This window comes from Cetorhinus maximus, chromosome 7, assembly GCF_964194155.1.
Source record: "Cetorhinus maximus chromosome 7, sCetMax3.hap1.1, whole genome shotgun sequence".
NCBI classification, from domain to species: Eukaryota; Metazoa; Chordata; class Chondrichthyes; order Lamniformes; family Cetorhinidae; genus Cetorhinus; species Cetorhinus maximus.
Genome location: NC_135885.1, coordinates 143199629 through 143224604, shown reverse-complemented (window position 1 = coordinate 143224604; position 24976 = coordinate 143199629). Strand labels below are relative to the sequence as shown.

The 24976-nt window shown below is 44.1% G+C and overlaps 1 protein-coding gene across 2 annotated transcripts in view; it reads right to left on the bottom strand.

The window, feature by feature from the left end:
* The window catches only part of ubac2 (UBA domain containing 2), a 211731-nt gene that overhangs the window by 17469 nt on the left and 169286 nt on the right, over nt 1-24976 (bottom strand). For both annotated transcript variants that reach the window (XM_078546034.1, XM_078546033.1), the window contains exon 8: nt 10185-10307. In XM_078546034.1, the coding sequence (XP_078402160.1) occupies nt 10185-10307 (123 nt within the window). The remainder of the gene's footprint in view (nt 1-10184; nt 10308-24976) is intronic.

Genomic DNA, 24976 nt, shown 5'->3' with positions numbered 1-24976 from the left:
TTTTAAATTGCTAGCCTGCTATATACCCTCCAGGATTGCACCTGGGGTCATCATGAATTGAAGATTAATCTTCTGGACACTGCTACAAGCAAACACCCCAGAAAAGCAATGTTTTAAACATTTCTTTCAACACTTGCGTCAGTGAATTATGAAAGTATTGGAGGGGGTGGGGAAAGAGGGACTTTAACAGGGAGGGGCAGTTAGATACATGACAATGTGTGAAGTTAAGGGGAGATGGTGGCGTAGTGGTGATGTCACAGGACTAGTAATCCAGAGTTCCAGGCTAATGCTCTAGGAGCACAGGCAGTGGGATTTAAATTCAATTAATAAAAAAAATCTGGAATCTCAATAATGGTGACCATGAAACTATCAATTGTCATAAAAACCCATCTGGTTCAATGCCCATGAGGGAAGGAAATTTGCCATCCTTACTTAGTCTGGCCTACATGTGACTCCAGACCCACAGCAATGTGGTTGACTCTTAACTAGCAAACCACTCAGTTCAAGGGCCATTAGGGATGGGCAACGCCCATGTCCCGTGAAAGAATAAATAAAACTGTATCTAAAGTTACGAACGCTACAATGCTCTGTTAGATAGAAAGTATGGTGAATTGTGCTTCTCCAAACATGAAGCTGACACTTATCATACCCTGGAATCATCAGTCAGTGAAGTAAACTAATGTGTGTGGTTTCACCAACTTCAATTAACATGTGCTTGCTGAAATGTTAAAAAAAAGTCATCTGTACAAGGCAGGTTTGTTGTGAACTTTACAGTTTACACCCCACAGGCCTAGATGGCTGCATCAGCACTGTCTTTTCCTGGCAGTGTGGGTAGCAAACCTTTTGCTCCATTTGTAATATGTCCCAGCATTGGCTCAGTGGGTAGCACTCTCACCTCTGAGTCAAGAGGCTGTGGGTTCATGTCTCATTCCAGGGGCTTGAACACAAGAGCTAGGCTGACACTCCCAGTGCTAATACTGAGGGAGTGCTGCATTGTCATTTGGATGAAATATTAAACTGAGGCCCCCATCTGCCCTCCTCAGCAGATGTGAAAAGTTCCAGAGACGTGATCGCACCCAGTCAAGGTTGTCTAGAATCAGAACAAGCCTTCAGCCTGCAAACACAAACCCACCCCCATTCGGAAATAGCCACAGTCATCCAGGCAGTTCTCTTTGCATAATAAACTACAGAACAGGAGGTGAATACCTCTAAAGGAGTGAGGGAGTCGCAATTTGACGACTGTTAACAGATGCTGTTCATATTGCATGAAAGCCATGACATTAATTCTTTCCCTTCTTTCCTTTTGCGCAAAGTAGAGCCAGTGAAGATGAGTGTGTGGTCACCGAACACAGAGAGACAATTCCTCCCTCGTCAGGATTAAAGGAAGTTACGGACAGCCCGTTTTCCAACTGCTGTTCTGCACCTGTGGCTCCGAGATGACTTTGCTTCTGTGTGAAGGGCGGGTAGGGGGGGTTGTGCTGGGTAGTGTCCTGTGTTCAGGCAGTGCAAAGGGACATGATGCTAACCCCCAGTGTGACGGGTGCGTGGGTTGCGAAATAACTGGAGCAAATTGGCCACGACAGAAATGTTTGAGAGCAGATCCTGTACGTGCTTCTTTAGGATGTATATGATTGTGAAGGGTATAGAAATGTTAGCTGGAATATAACTTTAAATTAATCTGCAGGACTAGAACCAGGGGACATAATTTCGAACTACATTCGGATACTTTTAGGACAAATATCAGGAAATTCTCCTTTGCACAAAGAGTGATCAACATATGGAACAAACTTACAGATGGAGCAGCAGAGGTAAAAAGCCAGGAGTCATTCCGGAAACAACTTGACGCTGCAGTTGGGGAAAGGGGCTTTAGATTCACTCTCTGGATGAACTACGATAAACCACATTACTTCCTTCAGCAATGAGTAGCTTGAAAAGTTCTCTTCATTTCGAAAGAGCTCCCTCTACCTTTCCAGAGCAACATAACTTTTGGTTTTTAAAACAGGCACCTGGGACTGACTCAGGTTGCCTTATTTAGAGTCGGTTGAAGGGAATTGCACGGCTGAGAAAAGCCCGTTCACAACTGTGCAAACTAATTTTACTCAGAACTCGTACACCAACAGGTTGATCAGCTGTGAATGTTAACATAGACTCTGGTTTCTTGTGAATATTGGCACAGTCACTGGATCCCTGTGAATGTTAACAGAGTCACTGGATCCCTGTGAATGTTAGCACAGTCACTGGATCCCTGTGAATATTAGCATAGTCACTGGTTCCCTGTGAATGTTAACAGAGTCACTGGTTCCCTGTGAATGTTAGCACAGTCACTGGATCCCTGTGAATGTTAACAGAGTCACTGGTTCCCTGTGAATGTTAGCACAGTCACTGGATCCCTGTGAATATTAGCATAGTCACTGGTTCCCTGCGAATGTTAGCACAGTCACTGGATCCCTGTGAATATTAGCATAGTCACTGGTTCCCTGTGAATATTAGCACAGTCACTGGATCCCTGTGAATATTAGCATAGTCACTGGTTCCCTGTGAATGTTAGCACAGTCACTGGATCCCTGTGAATATTAGCACAGTCACTGGATCCCTGTGAATATTAGCACAGTCACTGGATCCCTGTGAATATTAGCACAGTCACTGGATCCCTGTGAATGTTAGCACAGTCACTGGATCCCTGTGAATATTAGCACAGTCACTGGATCCCTGTGAATATTAGCACAGTCCAGGATCCTCTGTAAATTTTTCAACAGAAGGGGCTTTTATCCATCATAGTTCCACATGCCAAAAATGAAAGACCAGTTTGTAACCACTCAGTCCTTCTTTCTAAGGGCCATTTGAAAGTTGATATTCGATGATTATTAAACTATGTACAGAAGACAGCTGACTCTTGTATATTTCACTCCTGGTTTCAGAGTACATTTAAAATCCTAGATATGGCTTCTCATTGGAAAAGAATGACCTGATAGGGGTCTTCGAAACTATGAAAGACTTTGATGGAGTTGACACAAAGAGAGTGTTTCCACTTATGGGGAAGAGCAAAACAACATTAGGCAGACCTTGAGAAATCCAACAGGGAATTCAGGAGAAGCTTCTTCACCCAGAACATGGTGAGAATGTGGAACTCACTAACACAGGGAGTGGTAGAAGAGAATAGTATAGATACATTTATGGGGAGGATAGATAAGCACATGAGAGAGAAGAGAATACAAGTTTATGCTAAGTGGGCTGAAACAGGAAGGGCACAAGAATGGACTGGCTGGGCTGAATGGCATACTCTGCTGTAGATTCTATGTAGCTCTATGTAGTTAGTTTATATTTTGAAGAATTAACATGGAATGGATTTCTTTCTATTTCTACCTGTAGCTCAACATAGCTACTCCTCCTTTCCCCAAAGAAAAGCAAACTGAGATAACACTACTCAGGGCTCGACTGCAGGAAAGGGTAATTGGGTGACAATCACATGGACAAACAGAAGTGAGAGTTCTGATGTTGAAATGAGAAGCTTCGACTTGCTGCATCCAACAGAATGGCCTAGATCTTGCTAGAGTGGAGGGACTCACTGTGTGCTCTGTTAATTCGACATATTGTTAAGAATTCCGACTCACCTTGAAGTCAGGAACTACATGTCCCAACGGGCCTTGGGAGTTTCTGTGCATGTTTGGATTGGGAATGGGCGGCCCATGCGCAGTCCAGCGTTTGGGGTAATCGGGCTGAGAGCAAGGGCCTACTGCGTGAATGAGGAAACAGCGCAAAAAATCTGATCATGGGACCCAGGAGCAGGGAGGAGTTCCAGAAAGGGGACAGGAAGAACTCCCACAGGCAGACAGACAGAGAGAGACAGAGACAAAGACAGAGAGAGAGAGAGAGAAAGAGAGACAGAGAGATAGAGAGAGAGAGACAGACACAGAGAGAGAGGAGGGAGGGAGAAAACCAGGGAGGGGGCCACCGGTAGGAACCACTGGGAAGAGGAGCAAAGAAAGAGGCTCCAAGTAGTAACAGTGCTGCTGTTGGCAGGTTTCAAGTAGTGAGGGCTCAGGAGAAGCCCTGGAGATCTGAGGAGGCAGCAGGCTGGTGACTCTGTGTTGCAAGCTGTTGAGGCACAGGTAACCCTTTGGAGCAGTGGTGTTCTGCTCAGCCCAACTGAAGAGCTGGAGTTGTGCTAGCAATGGTGCCGGAGTGCACATTCAAGGACCCAGGGGAAGAAAGTCTCGGGAGACAAGACTGAAAATCCTGTGAGGTGAACAGCTGTTGAGGCAGTCTGAGTCAGAGTGATTTTTGGTGAGAATTCCAAGGCGAGATCTCCGAAAGGGAAGAGTGAAGACTTCAAAAATCGTGCAATCTTGTGGCTTTATTCTCTTAACTTTCCTGAAGCCTCAGAAAGCTGGGCAATAAATAAAGATTTGTGGAAGAAAGTAGGGGCTTTTGAAATGTGGATGCTAAGATGAATGCTAAAAACTCCATAAACAGGCCATAAGGCAAATGAAGAGCCAAAAAGGACTCTAATAAACTGACAACCAGAAAAGAAAATGTCAGTATTTTGGCATTTGATCAGAGCTGCAAAGCTACAGAGATCTCTTCTAGAGGGCAAAGTGGAGGGCAGCAGAAAGAGGGGTCGTCCTAGGCGTAGTTAAATGATGGACATCTTCGAGCGGTTGCAGATGAGCTGCATATGTGAGGATGGCACACGGAAGGCAAGCATGACATCCCATGACAGCAGATCTCCTGGTAGGAGTAGCTACCGGCAGGGTCAGAAGGAACAAGGGCAGAAAGAGGAATGAAGAGAGGGAAAGAAAGATTGGATTAAGAGAGAGAAAAGAAACACAGAAAGGAAAAGCAGAAAAAAATGTAAAAATTCTGAAATTTAAACTGTTAAATATCGAAGAAGAATTCATGCCCTGTACGAATGAGACTCCACAATTTAAATTATTTCTTTTTAGGGGCTGCAGAGGTTGCTTGCCGTCACAATAACAATTATCATGTCATTAAAAGGGTGCTTCCAGGCTACACATTACCAGCCCTAACCTTCTGCAGCCAGTTTAATGGGCAATTAACATGCAAGTTCTTAAAAATAATGTGTGGGTTGAGGGTGAGATGCTGTTTGTGTGAAGCAAGCCGCAGAGTGGAATAGATCAACCAGCAAGATCTGGAGATTCACAATTCTTTTCATCCCATGAACCTGCTGGAATATTTACTCATTAATAATGGAAATATGTCGTTAACAGGCTGTGATTATCCTAGCCGGTTTTGACTATACTTGTCACAAACTGTCTTTAAGGACCATCACACCCTACTTGATTTACATTATCGGTATTAGGAATCATTCTTCTGCAGATTGGACAACTTATTTTACTGTGAAGTCAGTGACCATGGGGACAATTTTAACTCAACTCTCCAGGCGAGAGACTCTCAGGATTAGGTAGAATGCTGATGTCACCTTGTTGGCTTTAATGGAGAGTACATTGGGTTAACGCAGTGGTGCTGTACAAAACCAACATTGCACCTCTATGGTTATTGGTTGAATAAATGGGTGCTATTCCATTAGAATATATCAATAGGTGGCACTAGCAATCCACCAGAGAAACTGTCAGCATGTGCATGAGCAAATATGTGTTACACTTTGACGGGAGGCATAAGAGTTCACCAACTGCTGGGAAAATCAGAGTCTAAATGGGATAGAAGAGCAAAGGGATTTAACGGAGGGAGACCAAAATTAATGGTTATAGATATAAAATGGTCACTAATAAATCCAATAGGGAATTCAGGAGAAACCCAGAGAGTGGTGAGAATGTGGGACTCTCTACCACAGGGAGCAGTTGAGGCAAATAAAATTGATGCATTTAAGACAAAGCTAGGTAAAGACATGAGGGGGAAAGGTATAGAAGGATATGTTGATGGGGTGAGATGAAGTAGGGTGGGAGGAGGCTCATGTGGAGCATAAACACCGGCATGGACCAGTTGGGCTGAATGGTCTGTTTCTGTGCTATAACTTTGATGTAAAATGCTAATTTTTTCCCCTCCAAATTGATCAAACCTATAAATTGAGCAAAAAGCAGGACACCTTTGTTACAGGTCTCCCTGGCCACAAGCTGCTGCTGCCGGCTCTCTCTGTCACTGAAATGCTTACTCATATTCAGAGATTTTCAAGAGACAATCCAAATATCACAGGATGGTGTGAGGATATGAATGAATCAGTCCTACTGGAGAAAGCCTCTGCTTTACAGGAAAATAAAATAAATATTTATAATCTTTGCCTAAAATAAAGTTCATTTTTAAATGGTACCATGACTTGGGTTGACCTGACTTGAAAATGTCAAGTCCTTGACTGCGTATGTATTTTAAAAAATTCATTCACAGGATGTGGATGTTGTTGGCTAGGGCAGCATTTATTGCCCTTGAGAAGGTGGTGGTGAGTCACCCTCTTGAATCGTTGCAATCCATGTGGTATAGGTACACCCACAGTGCTGTTAGGGAGGGAGTTTCAGGATTTTGACCTAGCGACAGTGAAGGAACGGTGATATATTTCCAAGTCAGGATGGTGAGTGGCTTGGAGGGGAACTTCCAGGTAGTGGTTTTCCCATCTATCTGCTGGCCTTGTCCTTCTAGATGGTAGCGGTTGCAGGTTTGGAAGGTGCTGTCTAAGGAGTTTTGGTGAGCTCCTGCAGTACATCATGTAGATGGAGCATGCTGCTGCCACTGTGTGTTGGTGGTGGAGGGAGTGAATGTTTGTGGATGGGGTGCCAATTAAGCGGGTTGCTTTGTCCTGGATGGTATCGAGCTTCTTGAGTGTTGTTGGAGCTGCACTCATCCAGGCAAGTGGAGAGTATTCCATCACACTCCTGACTTTTGCCTTGTAGATGGTGGACAGGCTTTGGGGAGTCAGGAGGTGAGTTACTCGCCACAGGATTCCTAGTCTCTGACCTGCTCTTGTAGCCACAGTATTTATATGGCTAGTCTAATTGCAGCCTTGATGTCAAGAACAGTCATTCTCACCTTGTCTCGGGAATTCAGCTATTTTGTCCATGTTTGAACCAAGGCTGTAATGAGGTCAGGAGCTCAGTGTTCCTGGCGGAACCCAAACTGGGCGTCAGTGAGCAGGTTATTGATAAGCAAGTGCTATTTCGTAGCACTGTTGATGACCCTTCCCATCATTTTACTGATGATTGAGAGTAGCCTGATGATGCAGTAATTGACGGGGTAAATGCCAGTCTTGTAGCTGTACTGGAACAGCTTGGCTAGGGGCGCTGCAAGATCTGGAGCACAAGTCTTAAATACTATTGCCGGAATATTGTCAGGGCTCATAGCCTTTGCAGTATCCAGTGCCTTCAGCCGTTTCTTGATATCACCTGGAATGAATTGAATTGGCTCAAGACTAGCGTCTGTGATGCTGGGGACCTCCGGAGGAGGCTGAGATGAATCATCCAATCGGCACTTCCGGCTGAAGGCTGCTGCAAATGCCTTAGCTTGTGTACTGATGTGCTGGCTCCCCCATCATTTAGAATGGGGATATTTGTGGAGCCTCCTCCTCCTATAAGTTGTTTAGTTGTCCACCACCATTCATGACTGAATGTAGTGGGGCTGCTGAGCTTAGATCTGATCCGCTGGGCTGTGGGATCGCTTAGCGATGTCTATTGCTGCTGCTTACGCTGTTTGGGCACGCAAGTAGTCCTATGTTGTAGCTTCACCAGGTTGACACCTCATTTTTAGGTGCACCTGGTGCTGCTCCTGGCATGTCCTCCTGCACTCTTCATTGAATCAGGGTTAATCCCCTGACTTGGTGGTTATGGTACAGTGGGGGATATGTCAGGCCATAAGGTTACAGATTGTGTTTGAGTCCAATTCTGCTGCTACTGATGGCCCACATAGCCTCATGGTTGTCCAGTCTTGAGTTGCTAGATATGTTCAAAATCTATCTCATTTAGCACAGTGGTAGTGCCACACAACATGATGGAGGGTATCCTCAATGTGAAGACGGGATTTCATCCCCACAAGGACTGTGAGGTAGTCACTCCTACCGAAGCTGACATGGGCAGATGCATCTGCAGCAGGCAGGTTGGTGAGGATGAGGTCAAGTGTGTTTTTCCCACTTGTTGGTTCCTTCACCAACTGCCGCAGACCGAGTCAAGCAGCTATGTCCTTCAGGATTCAGCCAGCTTGGTCAGTAGTGGTGCTACTAAGCCATTCTTGGTGATGGACTTTGAAGTCCCCCACCCAGAGTACATTCTGCGCCCTTGCCACCCTCAGTGCTTCCTCCAGGTGGTGTTCAACATGGAGTACTGATTCATCCCATGAGGGCGGCGGGGGATGGTGGGGTATCTGGTAATCAGCAGGAGGTTTCCTTGCTCATGTTTGACCTTCCAGCCTTAACATTGAATTCTACAACATTAGATAATAAACATATTCCTGGTCAATTGATGCTGAGAAAAGAGGATGGCTGCATCAGATTCACTGGCAGTGATGGGGTTTGGGGCTGGTGCATGGGGCAGGGATCCCCTATTGTTCATGGTGGCCCACACCCCTGAGATCACCCTCCCTTTCTCCACCACATCTCTGGGCCATGGGATTTGTCTCTTCTTTTCTGGATTCCCTGCGCTTCCATCCTCACCCTGCTATTCTGCTGCCACCATTTACACCCCGTATGGAACCAACTTCTATTCCTTTCCTTGTCCTATTACCAGCCCCTTTTACCCTGCACCATCATCCTTTCTTTCACTGAATCACTCCAGCCCTCCGCCCTATCACCAATCTTTCCTTTTGACCATGCCACTCTCATCCACATTCCTAAGTTGCTTAAAGGTCACTCATTTCAAACATCTTCCCATTCTGATGAAAGATTATTGATTGAAACATTAACTCTGTTTCTCTCCACAGATCCTGCCTGACTTGCTGAGTATTTTCGCATTGTCAGTTTTTATTTCAGATTTCCAGTGTCGACAGTATTCTGCTTTTGAACATAACAATTAGGAACCGGAGTAGACCACTGGTTCCCCTGGACCTGCTCTGCCATTCAACAAGGTCTTTCTTAGTCTTCTACCTCAACTCCACCTTCCTGCAATGTTCCCATATCCATTAGCTCCTTTAGTACACAAAATCTATCAATTTCAGTCTTGAGCATACTCAATGCCTGACCATCTACAGCTCTCTGGGGTACAGAATTCCCAAGATTCACAACCTTTGAGTGAAGAAATCTTTCCTCATCTCAGTCCTAAATGGCCTACCCCTTATCCTGAGACTACGCCCTTAGTTCTGCACTCTTCAACTCAGGCAAAGTACACCCCAGCAACTCCCTAGTGAAGCCCCTTAAGAATTTTAAATGTTTCAATAAGATCACCACCCATTCTTGTGAAGTTCAAGGAATATAGGCCTAGCCTAGTCAATCACCCCTCATAGGCCAATCCCTGCATCTCAGAGAGCTGCCTAGCAAATTTTTGTTGCACTCCCTCTAAAGCAAATTTAAAAAAAAAATTATTAATGGGGTGTGGGCGTCGCTAACCAAGCCAGTATTTATTGCCCATCCCAAAGTGCCCTTGAGAAGGTGATGCTGAGCTGCCTTCCTGAACTACTTCAGTCCATGTGGTGCAGGTGCATCCACAGTGCTCTAAGGGAGGGAGTTCCAGGTTTTTGACCCAGCAACAGTGAACCAAAAAGTAAATCTTCTGAAGAATCATTGTGCATGTGGAGTATCACTGGTTTCTGGGGAAAGTTTTTTTTATATTCATTCATGGGATGTGGGCGTCGCTGGCTAGGCCAGCATTTATTACCATCCCAAATTGCTCTTGTTCAGAGGGCATTTAAGAGTCAACCACATTGCTGTGGACCTGGATTCAAATGTAAGCCAGCCCAGGTAAGGGTGGCAGGTTGTCTTTCCTAAAGGACATTAGTGAACCAGATGGGTTTTTACGACAATCGGCAATGGTTTTATGGTCATCCTCAGACTTTTAATTCCAGATTTTTACAGAATTAAAATTTCAACATCTGCCGTGGTGGGATTTGAATCTGGGTCCCCAGAGCATTACCCTGGGTCTCTGGAATACTAGCCTAGCGACAATACCACTTTCTGGGGAAAGTATAAATCGGAAACAAAAAAAATCGGTGGCGAATGACTTGCACTGCAAAATTATTGTTTATGTTACAGTCACATCAGTTTAAAAGACATTGCTTTGTACCACAGAAATGCTTACCTGTTCTTCAGAAACTGCAGCAGTTGTTGACGGTCGGTTCGGTCCACTCTCTTGTTGTTGATTGTTGGAAGGAAATCTGTTGCGTAGTGGAGGGAAGAGCCGATTCCAGTTAATCAAGCCACCCTGGAAATAGCAAAGAGATTTTAGTGATTCCACTCGGTGCGACTCACATGTCACAAGATTCCATTTGCAAGGTAGATGCACATTGAATCCAATGCAATATCGACTGGAGAGTTTCTGCTTTGGGTGCAGTTGAAAAATTGCGTTGGCTCTATCACGCTTCAAATTTCTATCAAAACACATTTGCAAAATCACAAAGTTTTCAGTGCAATGGGACAGCAGAGTAGGATAGAATTGCTATTTTTTTCTTTTCATTAACATGTATGTAAGCTGGTCTTATTTATACCACTGAAAATGGGTTTATCACCAAATATCACCATTTTTAATCAGAGAGCCCAGACTTCTACCTGTGGTTAACTTGAATCAAAATCACTGAAATTGACTTCAAAATGCTATACTGAACCATTTGCTAGTTTCAGTGGTTATATGCTGGTCAGCTCCTTAGTAAATTAAATAACTTCTCACATTAAAAATTTTTAAAAGATGAGGACTAGTGCATCTAAGAGAACAAGCACAACTTGAAGAGGGAGTGGTTTTGGGCGAAACTCACTCTCATTTAGAATTCCCTGGTTTTTCTTGTAGGCTGGGCAGGTTCCAACAGGAACAAAAATAAAAATACCCGGAAAAACTCAGCAGGTCTGACAGCATCTGTGGAGAAGAACACAGTTGACGTTTCGTGTCCGTATGACTCTTCAACAGAACTAAGGAAAAATAGAAGAGAGATGAAATATAAGCTCGTTTAAGGAGGGGTGAGACAAGTGGAGCTGGATAGAGGGCCAGTGATAGGTGGAGATTGCCAAAAGATGTCATAGACAAAGGAACAAAGAGGTGTTGACAGTGGTGATATTAGCTAAGAAATGTGCTAATAGGTGACATTAAGGGTAGAAAGCAGGACGAGCAAGGTACAGATAGCCCTAGTGGGGGTGGGGTGGGGGGAAGGGATCGAAATAGGCTAAAAGGTAGAGATAAAACAATGGATGGAAATACTTTTTAAAATCATGGAAATAGGTGGGAAAAGAAAAATCTATATACATTATTGGAAAAAAGGGGGATTGGAAAGGGGGTGGGGATGGAGGAAAGAGTTCATGATCTAAAGTTGTTGAGCTCAATATTCGGTCCGGAAGGCTGTAAAGTGCCTAGTCGGAAGATGAAGTGCTGTTCCTCCAGTTTGCGTTGAGCTTCACTGGAACTTTGCAGCAGGCCAAGGACGGACATGTGGGGCACGAGAGCAGGGTGGAGTGTTGAAATGGCAAGCAACAGGGAGGTCTGGGTCATGCTTGCGAACAGACCGAAGGTGTTCTGCAAAGCGATCACCCAGTCTGCGCTTGTCTCTCCAATATAGAGGAAACCGCATTAAACGCATTGTAGGAGATTGGGTTTGATATTGAAGCCAGGAACATATGAAAACCCTATCTCAATTGTTTTTGCACTGTTGCCAGCCCTTATTGACATCCGGCAGAAGGGTAGCTTATGTTTTGTGCTGCTTCCAAATGTGGGCTATATGAACATTTAGATCCCAGGTGAAGTGCACTGTTTAGATAATAGCTGATGCTGTGACCAACAGTCCTGTACATGTATGGTAAACAGTATCACATCATTATAGACAACAGCTGTGGCTCAGTGGCTAGCACTGTTGTTTCTAAGGCAGTAGTTGTGGGTTCAAATCTCACTCCAGAGACTTGAGGCCAAAATCAAGGCACCAGTACTAAAAAGTTGGAGGGACCATCTTTCGGATGAGATGTTAAACCAAGGCAAAATATTTCATGGCACAATTTTGAACAAGAGCAAGGTTGTTCTCCCAATGCCCTGGTCAATATTTATCTTCAAACAATATTATGAAAACAGATTTTTTTTTAATTCATTTATGGGATGTGGGCTTCACTGCTGGGCCAGCATTTATTGCCCATCCCTAGTTGCCCTTGAGAAGGTGGTGGTGAGCTGCTTTCTTGAACCGCTGCAGTCCATGTGGTGTAGGTACACCCACCGTGCTGTTAGGGAGTTCCAGGGTTTTGACCAAGCGAAAGTGAAGGAACGGCGATATATTTTCATGTCAGGATAATGAGTGGCTTGGAGGGGAACTTCCAGGTGGTGGTGTTCCCAACTATCTGCTGCCCTTGTCCTTCTAGATGGTGGTGGTCATGGATTTGGAAGGTGCTGTCGAAGGAGCCATGGAGAATTCCTGCAGTGCAACTTGTAGATGGTGCACACTGCTGCCACTGTGGCGGGATTGAATGTTTGTGGATGGGGTGCCAATCAAGCAGGCTGCTTTGTCCTGGATGGTGTCGAGCTTCTTGAGTGTTGTGGGAGCTGCACTCATCCAGGCAAGTGGGGAGTATTCCATCACACTCCTGACTTGTGCCTTGAAGATGGTGGACAGGCTTTGGGGAGTCAGAAGGTGAGTTACTTGTCGCACGATTCCTAGCCTCTGACCTGCTCTTTAGCCACAGTATTTATATGGTTAGTCCAGTTCAGTTTCTGGTCAATGGTAACCCCCAGGATGTTGATAGTGGGGGATTCAGTGATGGTAATGCCATTGAACATCAATGCGCAATGGTTGCATTCTCTCTTGTTGGAGATGGTCATTGCCTGACACCAGTGTGGTGCAAATGTTACTTGCCATTTGTCAGCCCAAGCCTGGATATTGTCCAGGTCTTGCTGGATTTGGACATTGACTGCATCAGTATCTGAGGAGTCGCAAAAGGTGCTGAACATAGTGCAATCATCAGCGAACATCCCCACTTCTGACCTTGTGATGGAAGGTCATTGATGAAGCAGCTGAAGGTGGTTGGGCCGAGGACACTACACTGAGGAACTCCTTCAGTGATGTCCTGGAGCTGAGATGACTGACCTCCAACAACTACAACCATCTTCCTTCGTGCTAGGTATGATTCCAACCAGTGGAGAATTTTCCCCAATTCCCATTGACTCCAGTTTTGCTAGGGCTCCTTAATGTCACACTCTGTCAAATGCTGCCTTGATGTCAAGGGCAGTAACTCTCACCCCCCCTCGGGAGTTCAGCTCTTTTGTCCATGTTTGGGCCAAGGCTGTATTGAGATCAGGAACTGAGTGGAACTAGCGGAACCCAAACTGGGCATCAGTGAGCAGGTTATTGCTAAGCAAGTGCTGCTTGATAGCGCTGTTGATGACACCTTTCCTTAATTTACTGATGATGGAGATTAAACTGATGGGCGGTAATTGGTCAGGTTGGATTTGTCCTGCTTTTTGTTTACAGGACATAACTAGGCAATTTTCCACATCGCCAGGGGTATGCCAGTGTTGTAGCTGTCCTGGAACAGTTTGGCTAGGGGCGCAGCAAATTCTGGAGCACAAGTCTTCAGTACTATTGCCGGAATATTGTCAGGGCTCATAGCCTTTCCAGTATCCAGTGCCTTCAGCTGTTTCTTGATATCATGCGGAGTGAATTGAATTGGCTGAAGACTGGCATCTGTGATGCTGGGGACCTCCGGAGGAGGTCGAGATGGATCATGCACTTGACACTTCTGGCTGAAGATTGTTGCAAATGCTTCATCCATATTTTTTGCACTGATGTGCTGGGCTCCTCCATCATTGAGGATGGGGATATTTGTGGAGCCTCCTCCTCCAGTGAGTTGTTTAATTGTCCACCACCATTCACGACTGGATGTGGCAGGACTGCAGAGCTTAGGTCTGATCCATTGGTTATGGGATCGCTTAGCCCTGTCTTTCACTTGCTGCTTATGCTATTTGGCACACAAGTAGACCTGTATTATAGCTTCACCAGGATGACACCTCATTTTTAGGTATGCCTGGTGCTGCTCTTGGCATGCCCTCCTGCATTCTTCATTGAACCAGGGTTGATCTCCTGGCTTGATGGTAATGGTAAAGTGGGGGCTATGCCAGGCCATGAGGTTACAGATTGTGTTTGAGTACAATTCTGCTGCTGCTGCTGATGGCTTACAGAGCCTCATGGATGCCCAGTCTTGAGCTGCTAGATCCATTCGAAATCTATCCCATTTAGCACAGTGGTAGTGCCACACAGCACAATGGAGGGTATCCCCAACGTGAAGCCAGGACTTCATCTCCACAAAGACTGTGCAGTGGTCACTTCTGCTGATACTGTCATGGACAGATGCATCTGCGGCAGGTAGGTTGGTGAGGATGAGGTCAACTATGTTTTACCCTCTTGTTGGTTCCCTCATCACCTGCCGTAGACCCAGTCTAGCAGCTACGTCCTTTAGGACTCGGCCAGCTCGGTCAGTAGTGGTGCTACCCAGCCACTCTTGGAGGTGGAAATTGAAGACCCCATCCAGAGTACATTCTGCCACCCTCAGTCCTTCTTCCAAGTGGTGTTCAACATGGAAGAGCAATACTTCATCAGCTGAGGGAGGGCGGTACGTGGTAATCAGCAGGAGTTTTCCTTGCCCATGTTTGACCTGATTCTATGAGACTTCATGGGGTCTAGAGTCGATGTTAAGGACTCCCAGGGCAACTCCCTCCCGACTGTATACCACAGCCACTTCTGCTGGATCTGTCCTGCTGGTGGAACAGGACATACCCAGGGATGGTGATGGTTATGTCTGGGACATTGTCTGTAAGGTATGATTCCGTGAGGATGACTATGTCAGGCTATTGCTTGACTAGTCTGTGAGACAGCCCTCCCAATAGTCCCCAGATGTTAGCAAGGAGGACTTTGTAAGATCGACAGGGCTGAGATTGCTGTAGTTGTTTCCGGTGCCTAGGTTGATGCCGGGTGGTCCGCCCAGTTTTATTCCTTTTTTGTGACTTTGTAGCAATTTGTTACAACTGAGTGGCTTGCTAGACTGTTATCATATTGCTCTTTCAGGGAGTTTGCTGTGTACCAAATTGGCAGCCATGTTTCCTCACATTACAACAGGGACTACACTTCAAAAGTGACTGTAAGATGCTTCTGGACATCCTAAGGTTGTGAAGCAGCAAAAGCTTAAGAATGATCAAATACAACAATAGACCGATAATAGTAAAAGTTGAACAACTGAGCCTCGGTTATTATCAGCAGAATGGTCATTTAAGTTTGTTGCAGAAGCTGTTGAATGGAAAAAGCAGGTAAATGAACAATGTCCTCTCCTACATCATTGGCATGCTGCCAAACAAAAAATCTACTTTGGGCATAAGGAAGTGCAAAGATTTCTAAGCTCCAGTTACAGTGAGAGGAAATAAAACAACTGTTAAACCAAACGGAAGTCAAAAACAGATTCAAAGTTACCTCCAACCCTTCAACTAATTTGGGTTACACACTTTATTATCTATTGGGTCTTAACACTGGATTTCGGAGTCATATTTCCCACAGTTTGAGCAGTAGGTGCAATCGAAGTGTTGTGCAAAAGCAAACAGCTTTGTCCATTTGCAATCATATTCTTCCTGCGAGATCAATCTAGAGTGAGCGGAAGTTTATTACTTTATTACCACATGTTGAAAAGCTCAGGTCAGGTGACTGAAGCCTTAACTCCCTTCTGAAATGCTGAAAATTCAAGTCTCTTAGCAGAACAGAGCTTGACACAAGAGAGTGAGGGGGCCCCGAGTAGGAATGGAACAAAAAATGTTCAACATACACGACAGGTTTTTGTGAATTTTGGATTTCTGCCATTGTGCAGGAATATAATACCAACACAGTACTGGATGTGAAGGTCGTGAGATGGTGGAGGTCTCCAAGATTATGAAGGGTTAGACAAAGTAATATAGCGAAAGCTTGCACTGGTTGCGGAGATGCTTAAAAATAGGACACACACTTAAGATAATGGCAAAACAAACTGAAGGAGTAGATAGAATTTATCTGACACAGAGGGTGGTTAGAACGCAAAACATATGGTCACAAACCATTGTTGAACTGAAATCCACAAATTCAAAAGGAAACTTGACAGATGCTTCAAAAAAAGAGAATGCAGATTGTGTGGAAAAGTGGAATGAGGCTCGATGGCTCTTCTAGAGAAAAATAGAACAGCAACAACTTGATGGGCAGAATGGCCTTTTTCGTGCTGTAACAATCAAGAGATCAAGATGTGATATGTAGTTTAATGAGGTCAAAGTGAACTATTAAATAAGATGTCAATGGGGAACAAAGATATTCTTGTGTTTTGGATTTATTAATATCCCTCTAGTCAACTGGTTGATACAAGCAACTTCCTTGCAGTGCAATCCTTGAGGCAGCCACTTGGAGATGTACAAGAGCAGGCCAAAGTGAGTTTCTACTTCTCTACTTCTTGTGGGAAGCATTCACATTATACTTGTTGCCTCAACAACACCAACTTGCATTTATATTGCACCTTTGACATAGCAAAACGTTTCAAGTCACTTCACAGGAGTGTTATCAAACAAAATTTGACACCATAAAGAGATATTAGGAAAGGTGACATAAAGCTTGGTAAAGAGGTAGGTTTTAAGGAGCATCTTAAAGGAGGGGTCTAGGCAGCTGAAGACAAGGCCGCCAGTGTTGAAGCAGTTAAAGTTGGGGCTATGTAAGAGGCCAGAAAGGGAGGAGCACTGAAATCTGGGTAGTGGTAGTGCTGGAGGAGGTTACAGAGATGGGGAAAGGGGTGAAGTCATGCAAGGATTTGAAAACAAGGATGAGAAGTTTAAAACGGGGGTGTTATTGGATCAGGAGCCAATTTAGATGAACCTCCTGACAGAACTCCCAGAATTGGGAATCCACCAAAGATTGTGGGAGAAAAGTTCTTTTTTACCATATTGCTTCACACTGCACTTGGAACATACATTACTTGTTCCATTCTTGGGTAATAAAAACAAAAGTTGAACTTCTTGAGGCAAAAAATACATCATGCATTCTTTTTATCCTTTTATCTTATTGAAGAATCTGGGATTTTACCATGTTATGACTTACTTCTTTTGACAGAAATTACAACTTAATGAGTCAGTGTCTTTCAGGAATGACGATTGTCTAGACACACAATAAAAATGTCAGATCTATGATTGCTGGAATCATAGAGCAAGGACTAATATCAGGGTGCACAAAACAACACAATTACAACTTGTCATGTCTTCAGGGAAAACACAGGCATCACCTCACAGCCCAGCCCCACACAATCTCTTTTTAAGACTTTCAGAATTAAGGTGTAAAACAAAAAGTAATGTGTGCTCCTGTAACAATCAACCAGGGGTGCAATGTTTAAATGACATCACATCAAAAGGTCCAGTTACTTATACCACTGACCCGTCTCTCTGGTAAAGTAAATGGAATTGGACATGGACATCAGTCAAGGCAGCAAGAAATCCAACATCTGCAATTACACTCCTTTGGTCACGAGCATGCTTAGTTTTGGACAGCACTGTTATTTCCCTTTTGGGGAAGTGGGTGGTGGAAAGGGCAGTGAGTTTGAGCACTATTCCTTTTATAGGTTTCTGGTTCTGTGTCATGTCGCTTTGGCAAAAATTCCAAGCAGAGCCCAGGTATTTCCCAACAAGATGAGCTAATTAATTGGAACCATAATTTCTAACTGGAAATGTCACTTCTATTGTGGAAAAGCAATGGGGTAGGATCAGAGAGTTATAGAATCATAGATGAATGACTTCCTTCTGTGCTGTATCCATTCGGTGTGCTAAGCCTGTGCCAGCTCTTGCAGGAGCAATTTAGCTAGTCTCGCTTAGCCCCCAGCCCTGCAACTTTCTTCCACTCAGGTGCTTATCCAATTCAATGTGAGTGAAGCAAAAATAAAAACAAAATTCTGCGGATGCAGGGAATCTGAAATAAAAACGGAAAATGCTGGAAAAACTCAGCAGGTTTGGCAGCATTTGTGGCGACAGAAACAGAGTTAAAGCTTCAAGTCCATATGACTCTTCTTCAGAGCTTATTTCAAGCTGATTGAATCTACCTCCACCACACCCTCAGGCAGTGCATTCCAGAACGTAACCACTCGCTGCGTGAAAAAGTTTTTCCTCGTGCCATCTTTGGTTCTTTTGCTATTTTCTTTAAATCTTTGTCCTCCGGTTCTTCCACTTCCACCAGTGGGAACAGTTTCTCTCTATCTTCTCTGTCTAGACGCCTCATGATTTTGAATACCTCCATCAAATTAAATAATTCATTCGATAAAAAATAATCCCAGGCAAAGGCATTGGCACAGAAAAGAAAAAGCTTGCATTTATATAGAGTCTTCCATGACCGCAAGACGTTTCACTGTGCTTCATGGCCAATGAAGTACTTCTGAAATGCAGCCGCTGCTATAAAGTGGCAACCATGGCAAGTCAATTTCTGCACAGCAAGCTCCCACAAATAGTAAGGGATGAGCACTGGATAATCTGTTTATTTTTTTGAACGATGTTGGTTGAGGATAAATATTGGCCCCAAGACACTGCGGAAACTCCGCTGCTTTTATTCAAAATAGTGCCATGGGATCTTTCACGTCCACCTGAGAGGGTAGACAGGTTTGTGGTTTAACATGCTTAAATTAGGTAAACTACCGATTCTCTGGGCTGTGATTGATGCAAGTCCAGTGAGACCAAAATAAAGAAGGAAGGGCGAGAATATTATAATTAAACTAAAGGCATTTGGTCTACATAAAAGATCATTTTTCAAACTGATTCAACCAAGTTTAAGCTCAATTCCCCAACTTTCTTATGTGTTGCAGGAAATTCTATAGTGTGTTGAGAATATTTTGTTTATATTCTGCATAAAACTGTTAATAGTTAAATAAACTGCACATTTAAATGATTAGACTGCTATCAAACTTTGCCATTTGTTTCAACACAAAAACAGAAATACCTGGAAAAACTCAGCAGGTCTGGCAGCATCGGTGGAGAAGAGCACAGTTGACGTTTCGAGTCCTCATGACCCTTCAACAGAACTAAGTAAAAATAGGAAAGGGGTGAAATATAAGCTGGTTTAAGGGGAGTGGGGATGTTGGGACAAGGAGAGCTAGGTAAAGGGCCAGTGATAGGTGGAGATAACCAAAAGATGTCACAGACAAAAGGGCAAAGAGGTGTTGAAGGTGGTGATATTATCTAATGGAATGTGCTAAGGGTAGAAAGCAGGATGAGCAAGGTACAGGTAGCTCTAGTGGGGGTGGGGTGGGGTGAAGGAATACTAAAAAGGCTAAAAGGTAGTGATAAAACAATGGATAGAAATACATTTAAAAATAATGGAAATAGGTGGGAAAAGAAACATCTATATAAATTATCGGAAAAAACAAAAAGGAGGGGGGAAAAAACAGAAAGGGGGTGGGGATGGAGGAGAGAGTTCATGATCTAAAATTGTTGAACTCAATATTCAGTCCGAAAGGCTGTAAAGTGCCTAGTCGGAAGATGAGGTGCTGTTCCTCCAGTTTGCGTTGAGCTTCACTGGAACAATGCAGCAAGCCAAGGACGGACATATGGGCATGAGAGCAGGGTGGAGTGTTGAAATGGCAAGCGACAGGGAGGTCTGGGTAATGCTTGCGGAGATTGGAGAGACCAAACTCACTGGGTGACCGCTTTGCAGAACACCTTCGGTCTGTCCGCAAGCATTACCCAGACCTCCCTGTCGCTTGCCATTTCAACACTCCACCCTGCTCTCATGCCCATATGTCCGTCCTTGGCTTGCTGCATTGTTCCAGTGAAGCTCAACGCAAACTGGAGGAACAGCACCTCATCTTCCGACTAGGCACTTTACAGCCTTCTGGACTGAATATTGAGTTCAACAATTTTAGATCATGAACTCTCTCCTCCATCCCCACCCCGTTTCCGTTTTTTTCCCCCTCCTTTTTGTTTTTTCCAATAATTTATATAGATGTTTCTTTTCCCACCTATTTCCATTATTTTTAAATGTATTTCCATCCATTGTTATATCTCTACCTTTTAGCCTTTTTAGTATTCCTTCACCCCACCCCACCTCCACTAGAGCTATCTGTACCTTGTTTGTCCTGCTTTCTACCCTTAATTAGCACATTCCTTTAGATAATATCACCACCTTCAACACCTCTTTGTCCTTTTGTCTGTGACATCTTTTGGTTATCTCCACCTATCACTGGCCCTTTACCTAGCTCTCCTTGTCCCAACACCCCCCGCCCCACTTAAACCAGCTTATATTTCACCCCTTTCCTATTTTTACTTAGTTCTGTTGAAGGGTCATGAGGACTCGAAATGTCAACTGTGCTCTTCTCCACTGATGCTGCCAGACCTGCTGAGTTTTTCCAGGTATTTCTGTTTTTGTTTTTGTTTTGGATTTCCAGCATCCGCAGTTCTTTGCTTTTATCTCTTTGCCATTTGTTTAAATGGCAACAGGAGGGTACAGGATCTGACCAGTATTATTATGTGACTACTTTTATCTTATAGTGTTGTTAATGTAGTAAAAGGATCCAAGGCTCCTCACAGAAGCATTATCAAACAATATTTGATACTCAGCCACATAAGGAGGTGTTCAGGCAGGTGATCAAAAGCTTTGCCAAAGAGTAGGTTTTAAGGAGTGACTTATATTTAGGGGTAAGGTCACTGGACAAGTATTCCAGGGGCCTAGGCTAATGCTCTCGGGAAATGGGTTCAAAACCCACCATGGCAACCAGTAGAGTTCAAATTCAATTAATAAATCTGGAATATAAAGTAAATGGTGACCATGAAATTATCATTACTTGTTGTAAAAAGCCATTCGTTTCACCAATGCCTTTTGGGGAAGGAAATCTGCTGTCCTCGGTCTGGTCTCCCTGTGACTCCAGGCCCACAGCAATGTGGTTGAATCTTAACTGCCCTCTGAAATGGCCCTGCATGTCATCCAGTACAAGGGCAATTAGGGATAGACAACAAATGCTGGCCTCAGCAATGATGCCCACATCCCATAAAACAACAATGAAAAATGAAGAGAGGGGTTTAGGGAGGGAATTCCAGAGCTTAGGGCCTAAGCAGTTGAAGAGTTGGCCATCAATTGTGGGGCAATTAAAATAAGGGATTCTCAAGAGGCCAGAGTTAGATAAGCACAGAGATCTTGGAGGGGTGGTGGGGTTGGAGGGGTTTACAGGGACATGGAGGAGGAGCAAGGCCATGAAGCGATTTGAAAACAAGGGTGATAATTTTAAAATCGAGGCATTGCTTGACTGGGAGCCAACGTAGGTCAGCGAGCACAGGGGTGATGGGCGAATGGGATTGGGTGGGACTAAGCATGCAGGCAGCAGAGCTTTGCATGAATTCAAATTTATGGAGGTTCGAATGTCGGAGGCCGGCCAGGAGTGCATTCCAATAGTCAAGTATAGAGGTAGTAAAGAGGTAGGATGAGAGTCACAGCAGCAGATTAGCTGATACAGTGATGGTGTCAGGCAATGATAGGGAGATGGAAATAGGCAGGTTTAGTGATGGTGCAGACATGTGGTTGAAAACTTACTCAGGGTCAAATGTAACTTGAAGGTTGCAAATAGTCCAGTTCAACCTCAGGCAGCTGTTAGAGAGAGGGAGGGAAGTGACAGCTAGGGAATAATGTTTGTAGCAGGGTTCAATGGTAATAGCTTCAGTCTTCCCAATATTTAATTGGAAGAAACTTGATAGAATAATAGCTTGATAACTGGAAGAATTATGAGCTCAAAACAAAAGTGCTAAGCAACTTTGATCATTTTTCCACTCTCCATGGATGGAACTATCCTGTTGGTTTTCCAGAACAGAAGTGACATTTTCAACTTTTTACATAGAATCTTTCAGCACAGAAACAGGCCATTCGGTCCAACTGGTTTATGTCGGTGTTTACCCTCCACATGAGCCTCCTCCAAACCCTTCTTCTCCTCACTCTATCAGCAGAACTTTCTGTTACTTTCTCCCTCACCTTGAACGGTTTTGGATGATAAGGAGAGGCTGCTTCCATGGTAACCAGAGGACATCGATTACAGGCAAAAAAAAAACCCAGATGAAAATAAGACGTATAAAACAAGTTGTTGTGATCTGGAATGAAATGGTGTGGAAGGAGCTTCAGTAGAAACTTTGAAAAGGGATTTGAATACTTGAAGAGGAAAAATATTAATTGGATAGCTCTTTCAAAGAGCTGGCAGAGGCACGATAGGCAAAATGGTTTCACTCTGTGCTGTAACACTCTATGGTTTTATCTACTTCCCTTTTCAATACATCTATTATGTTTGCCTCTAACATTCCTTCTGGTAGCAAGTTTCACAATCTGACCACTCTTTCGGTAAAGAAGTTTCTTCTGAATTTATTAGTGACCGGATTATATTTATGACTGCTAGTTTTGGAAGAAGAAATTAGGCCATCTAATTTTGCTATAGTTGTTGTTGAACTATCAGAGCCTGTAACAGGGGAGGGATTTACCAAGGGCTTGGAGAAACCACAAGCTAATCTGGGTCAGTCAGCCTGATTTCTCAACAAGCTTGGCCAACCTCATAGAACCCTTTGAAGGAGGTAAGAGAGAGTAAAGGTGAAGAAAATGCAGGGGGTCTGGTATGTGGATGTTTGAAAAATATCAGATAAGGCACTCAAGAGATACGTGCCAAAGATAATGTACAAATAATGTGGCAATGTAGAGACAATCTGGAGAACGGAAAGCAAAGGGTAGGGACAAAAGGAAGTTTTTCAGACTGGAAAGATGTTGTGGGTGACATTCATCATGCCCTGTGCTGGCTCTTCGAAAGAGCTTTCCAATTAGCTCCATCCTTTCACCCTATTCCCATAGTCCTTCAAGCATATCCAATTGCCTTTACAAAGTTACTACTGAAGCTGCTACCACCGCCCCTCCAGGCAGCACCTTCCAGATCACGACAACCCACTGTGTCAAAAAAAAACAGTATGCCCCCACTGATTCTTTTGTTAATTGTATTTATTTTATACCTAAATAATTTGGACTTAAGAACTGTGAACAATATTAAAATTTGTCGTACACATATAAATTGTAAGGGATTGTTATGGGAAAAAAAAATGAGGAAGATTATGAGACTGTGGGAGATCCTTAACAGAATGGAACATGCTCATTGTACCAGAGCCCCTGTTTGGGGCATCACTAGGTACACTAACAAGGTAGGCATGACGCCATTAACACAAGAAAATCTTCTCTCAATGAGTGGTGTTACATGGATGAGTACTTCCCACCATGGCAGATGGTGGAATTTGAACTCAATAAAAAAAAATCTGGAATTAAAGTCTAATGATGACCACGAAGGCATTGCCGATTGTTGTAAAAACCTATTTGCTCACTAATATTCTTCAGGGAAGGACATCTGATGTCCTTATCCCATCTGGCCTACACATGACTCAGACCCACAGCAATCTGGCTGACTCTTAAATGCCCTCTGAAATGGCCGAGCAAGCCACTCACTTGTAACAAACTGCTACAAAGTCACAAAAAAGGAATGAAACTGGACGGACCACCCGGCATCGACCTAGGCACCGGAAGTGCAACAGCAATCTCAGCCCCGTTGGCCTGCAAAGTCCTCCTTACTAACATCTGGGGGCTAGTGCCAAAACTGGCCGAGCTGTCTCACAGACTAGTCAAGCAACAGCCTGACATAGTCATCCTCATGGAATCATATCTTACAGATAAAGTCCCAGACACCACCATTACCATCCTTGGGTGTGTCCTGACCCGCCAGCAGGACAGGCCCAGCAGAGGTGGCAGCACATTGTATACAGTCAGAAGGGAGTTGCCCTGGGAGTCCTCAACATCGATCATGGAATCAGGTCAAACGTGGGCAAGGAAGTCTCCTGCTGATTACCACGTACCACCCTCCCTCAGCTGATGAATCATTGCTCCTCCACGTTGAACACTCACCATCCTGACTTGGAAGTACATCGCTGTTCCTTCACTGTCGCTGGGTCAAAATCCTGGAACTCCCTTCCTAACAGCATTGTGGGTGTACCTACACCACATGGACTGCAGCAGTTCAAGAAGGCAGCTCACCGCCACCTTCTCAACGGCAACTACGGATGGACAATAAATGTTGGCCTAACCAGCGAAATCCACACCCCGTGAATGAATAGGAAGTACTCAGGCCAATGGTCCATCTAAGCTGCCTGTGTGCACAGTTGTGCAGCAATTTTAAAGAGATTGCACGCACAATAAAAAGAAAAACTTGCATTTATATAGCACTTTTCACAACCGCTGAACATTTCAAAGCACTTCACAACCACCAAAATACTTAATTGTAACCATTGTTGTAATGTATGAAAATGCGGTGGCCAATTTGCCCATAGCAAGGTCTCACTGACAGCAATATGTGAATGACCATACAATTGGTTTTTGAGAGTTGATTGAGGGATCAATATTGGCCAGGACACTGGGGAAAACTTCCCTGCACTTCTTCAAAATAGTGACCATGTGGTCTTTCACATCCACCTGAAATAGCAGGTTTGTTGTCTCACCTGAAAGACAGCATCTCCGACACTGCAGCACTCCCTTAGTACTGCACAGGAGTGTCAGCTGAGATTTATGTGCTCAAGGTCTGGAGAGAACATTGACTTAGGCAGTTAATTCGACATCAAGTAAAATTTATTTTTTTTGCCATTTACCAGAACAAATGTTCCCTTTCTGCAAAAGAGACCGAGACAGGAAAACCTCACTGCAGCTGACACCCTGATGAAATCTGGGTCAGAATGTAATCACTTGCCTTCATGTAAGCATAGTTAGCTTAAGAAGCTTTATAATTTTAAGCAAGGTCACTTATTCACTTATAATCAACCTTTGGTCTACTTTCTGGTGCTGAGGGACATGAAACTCCTGCCTTGGGGTAATGAGAAAAAATGAAAGACTT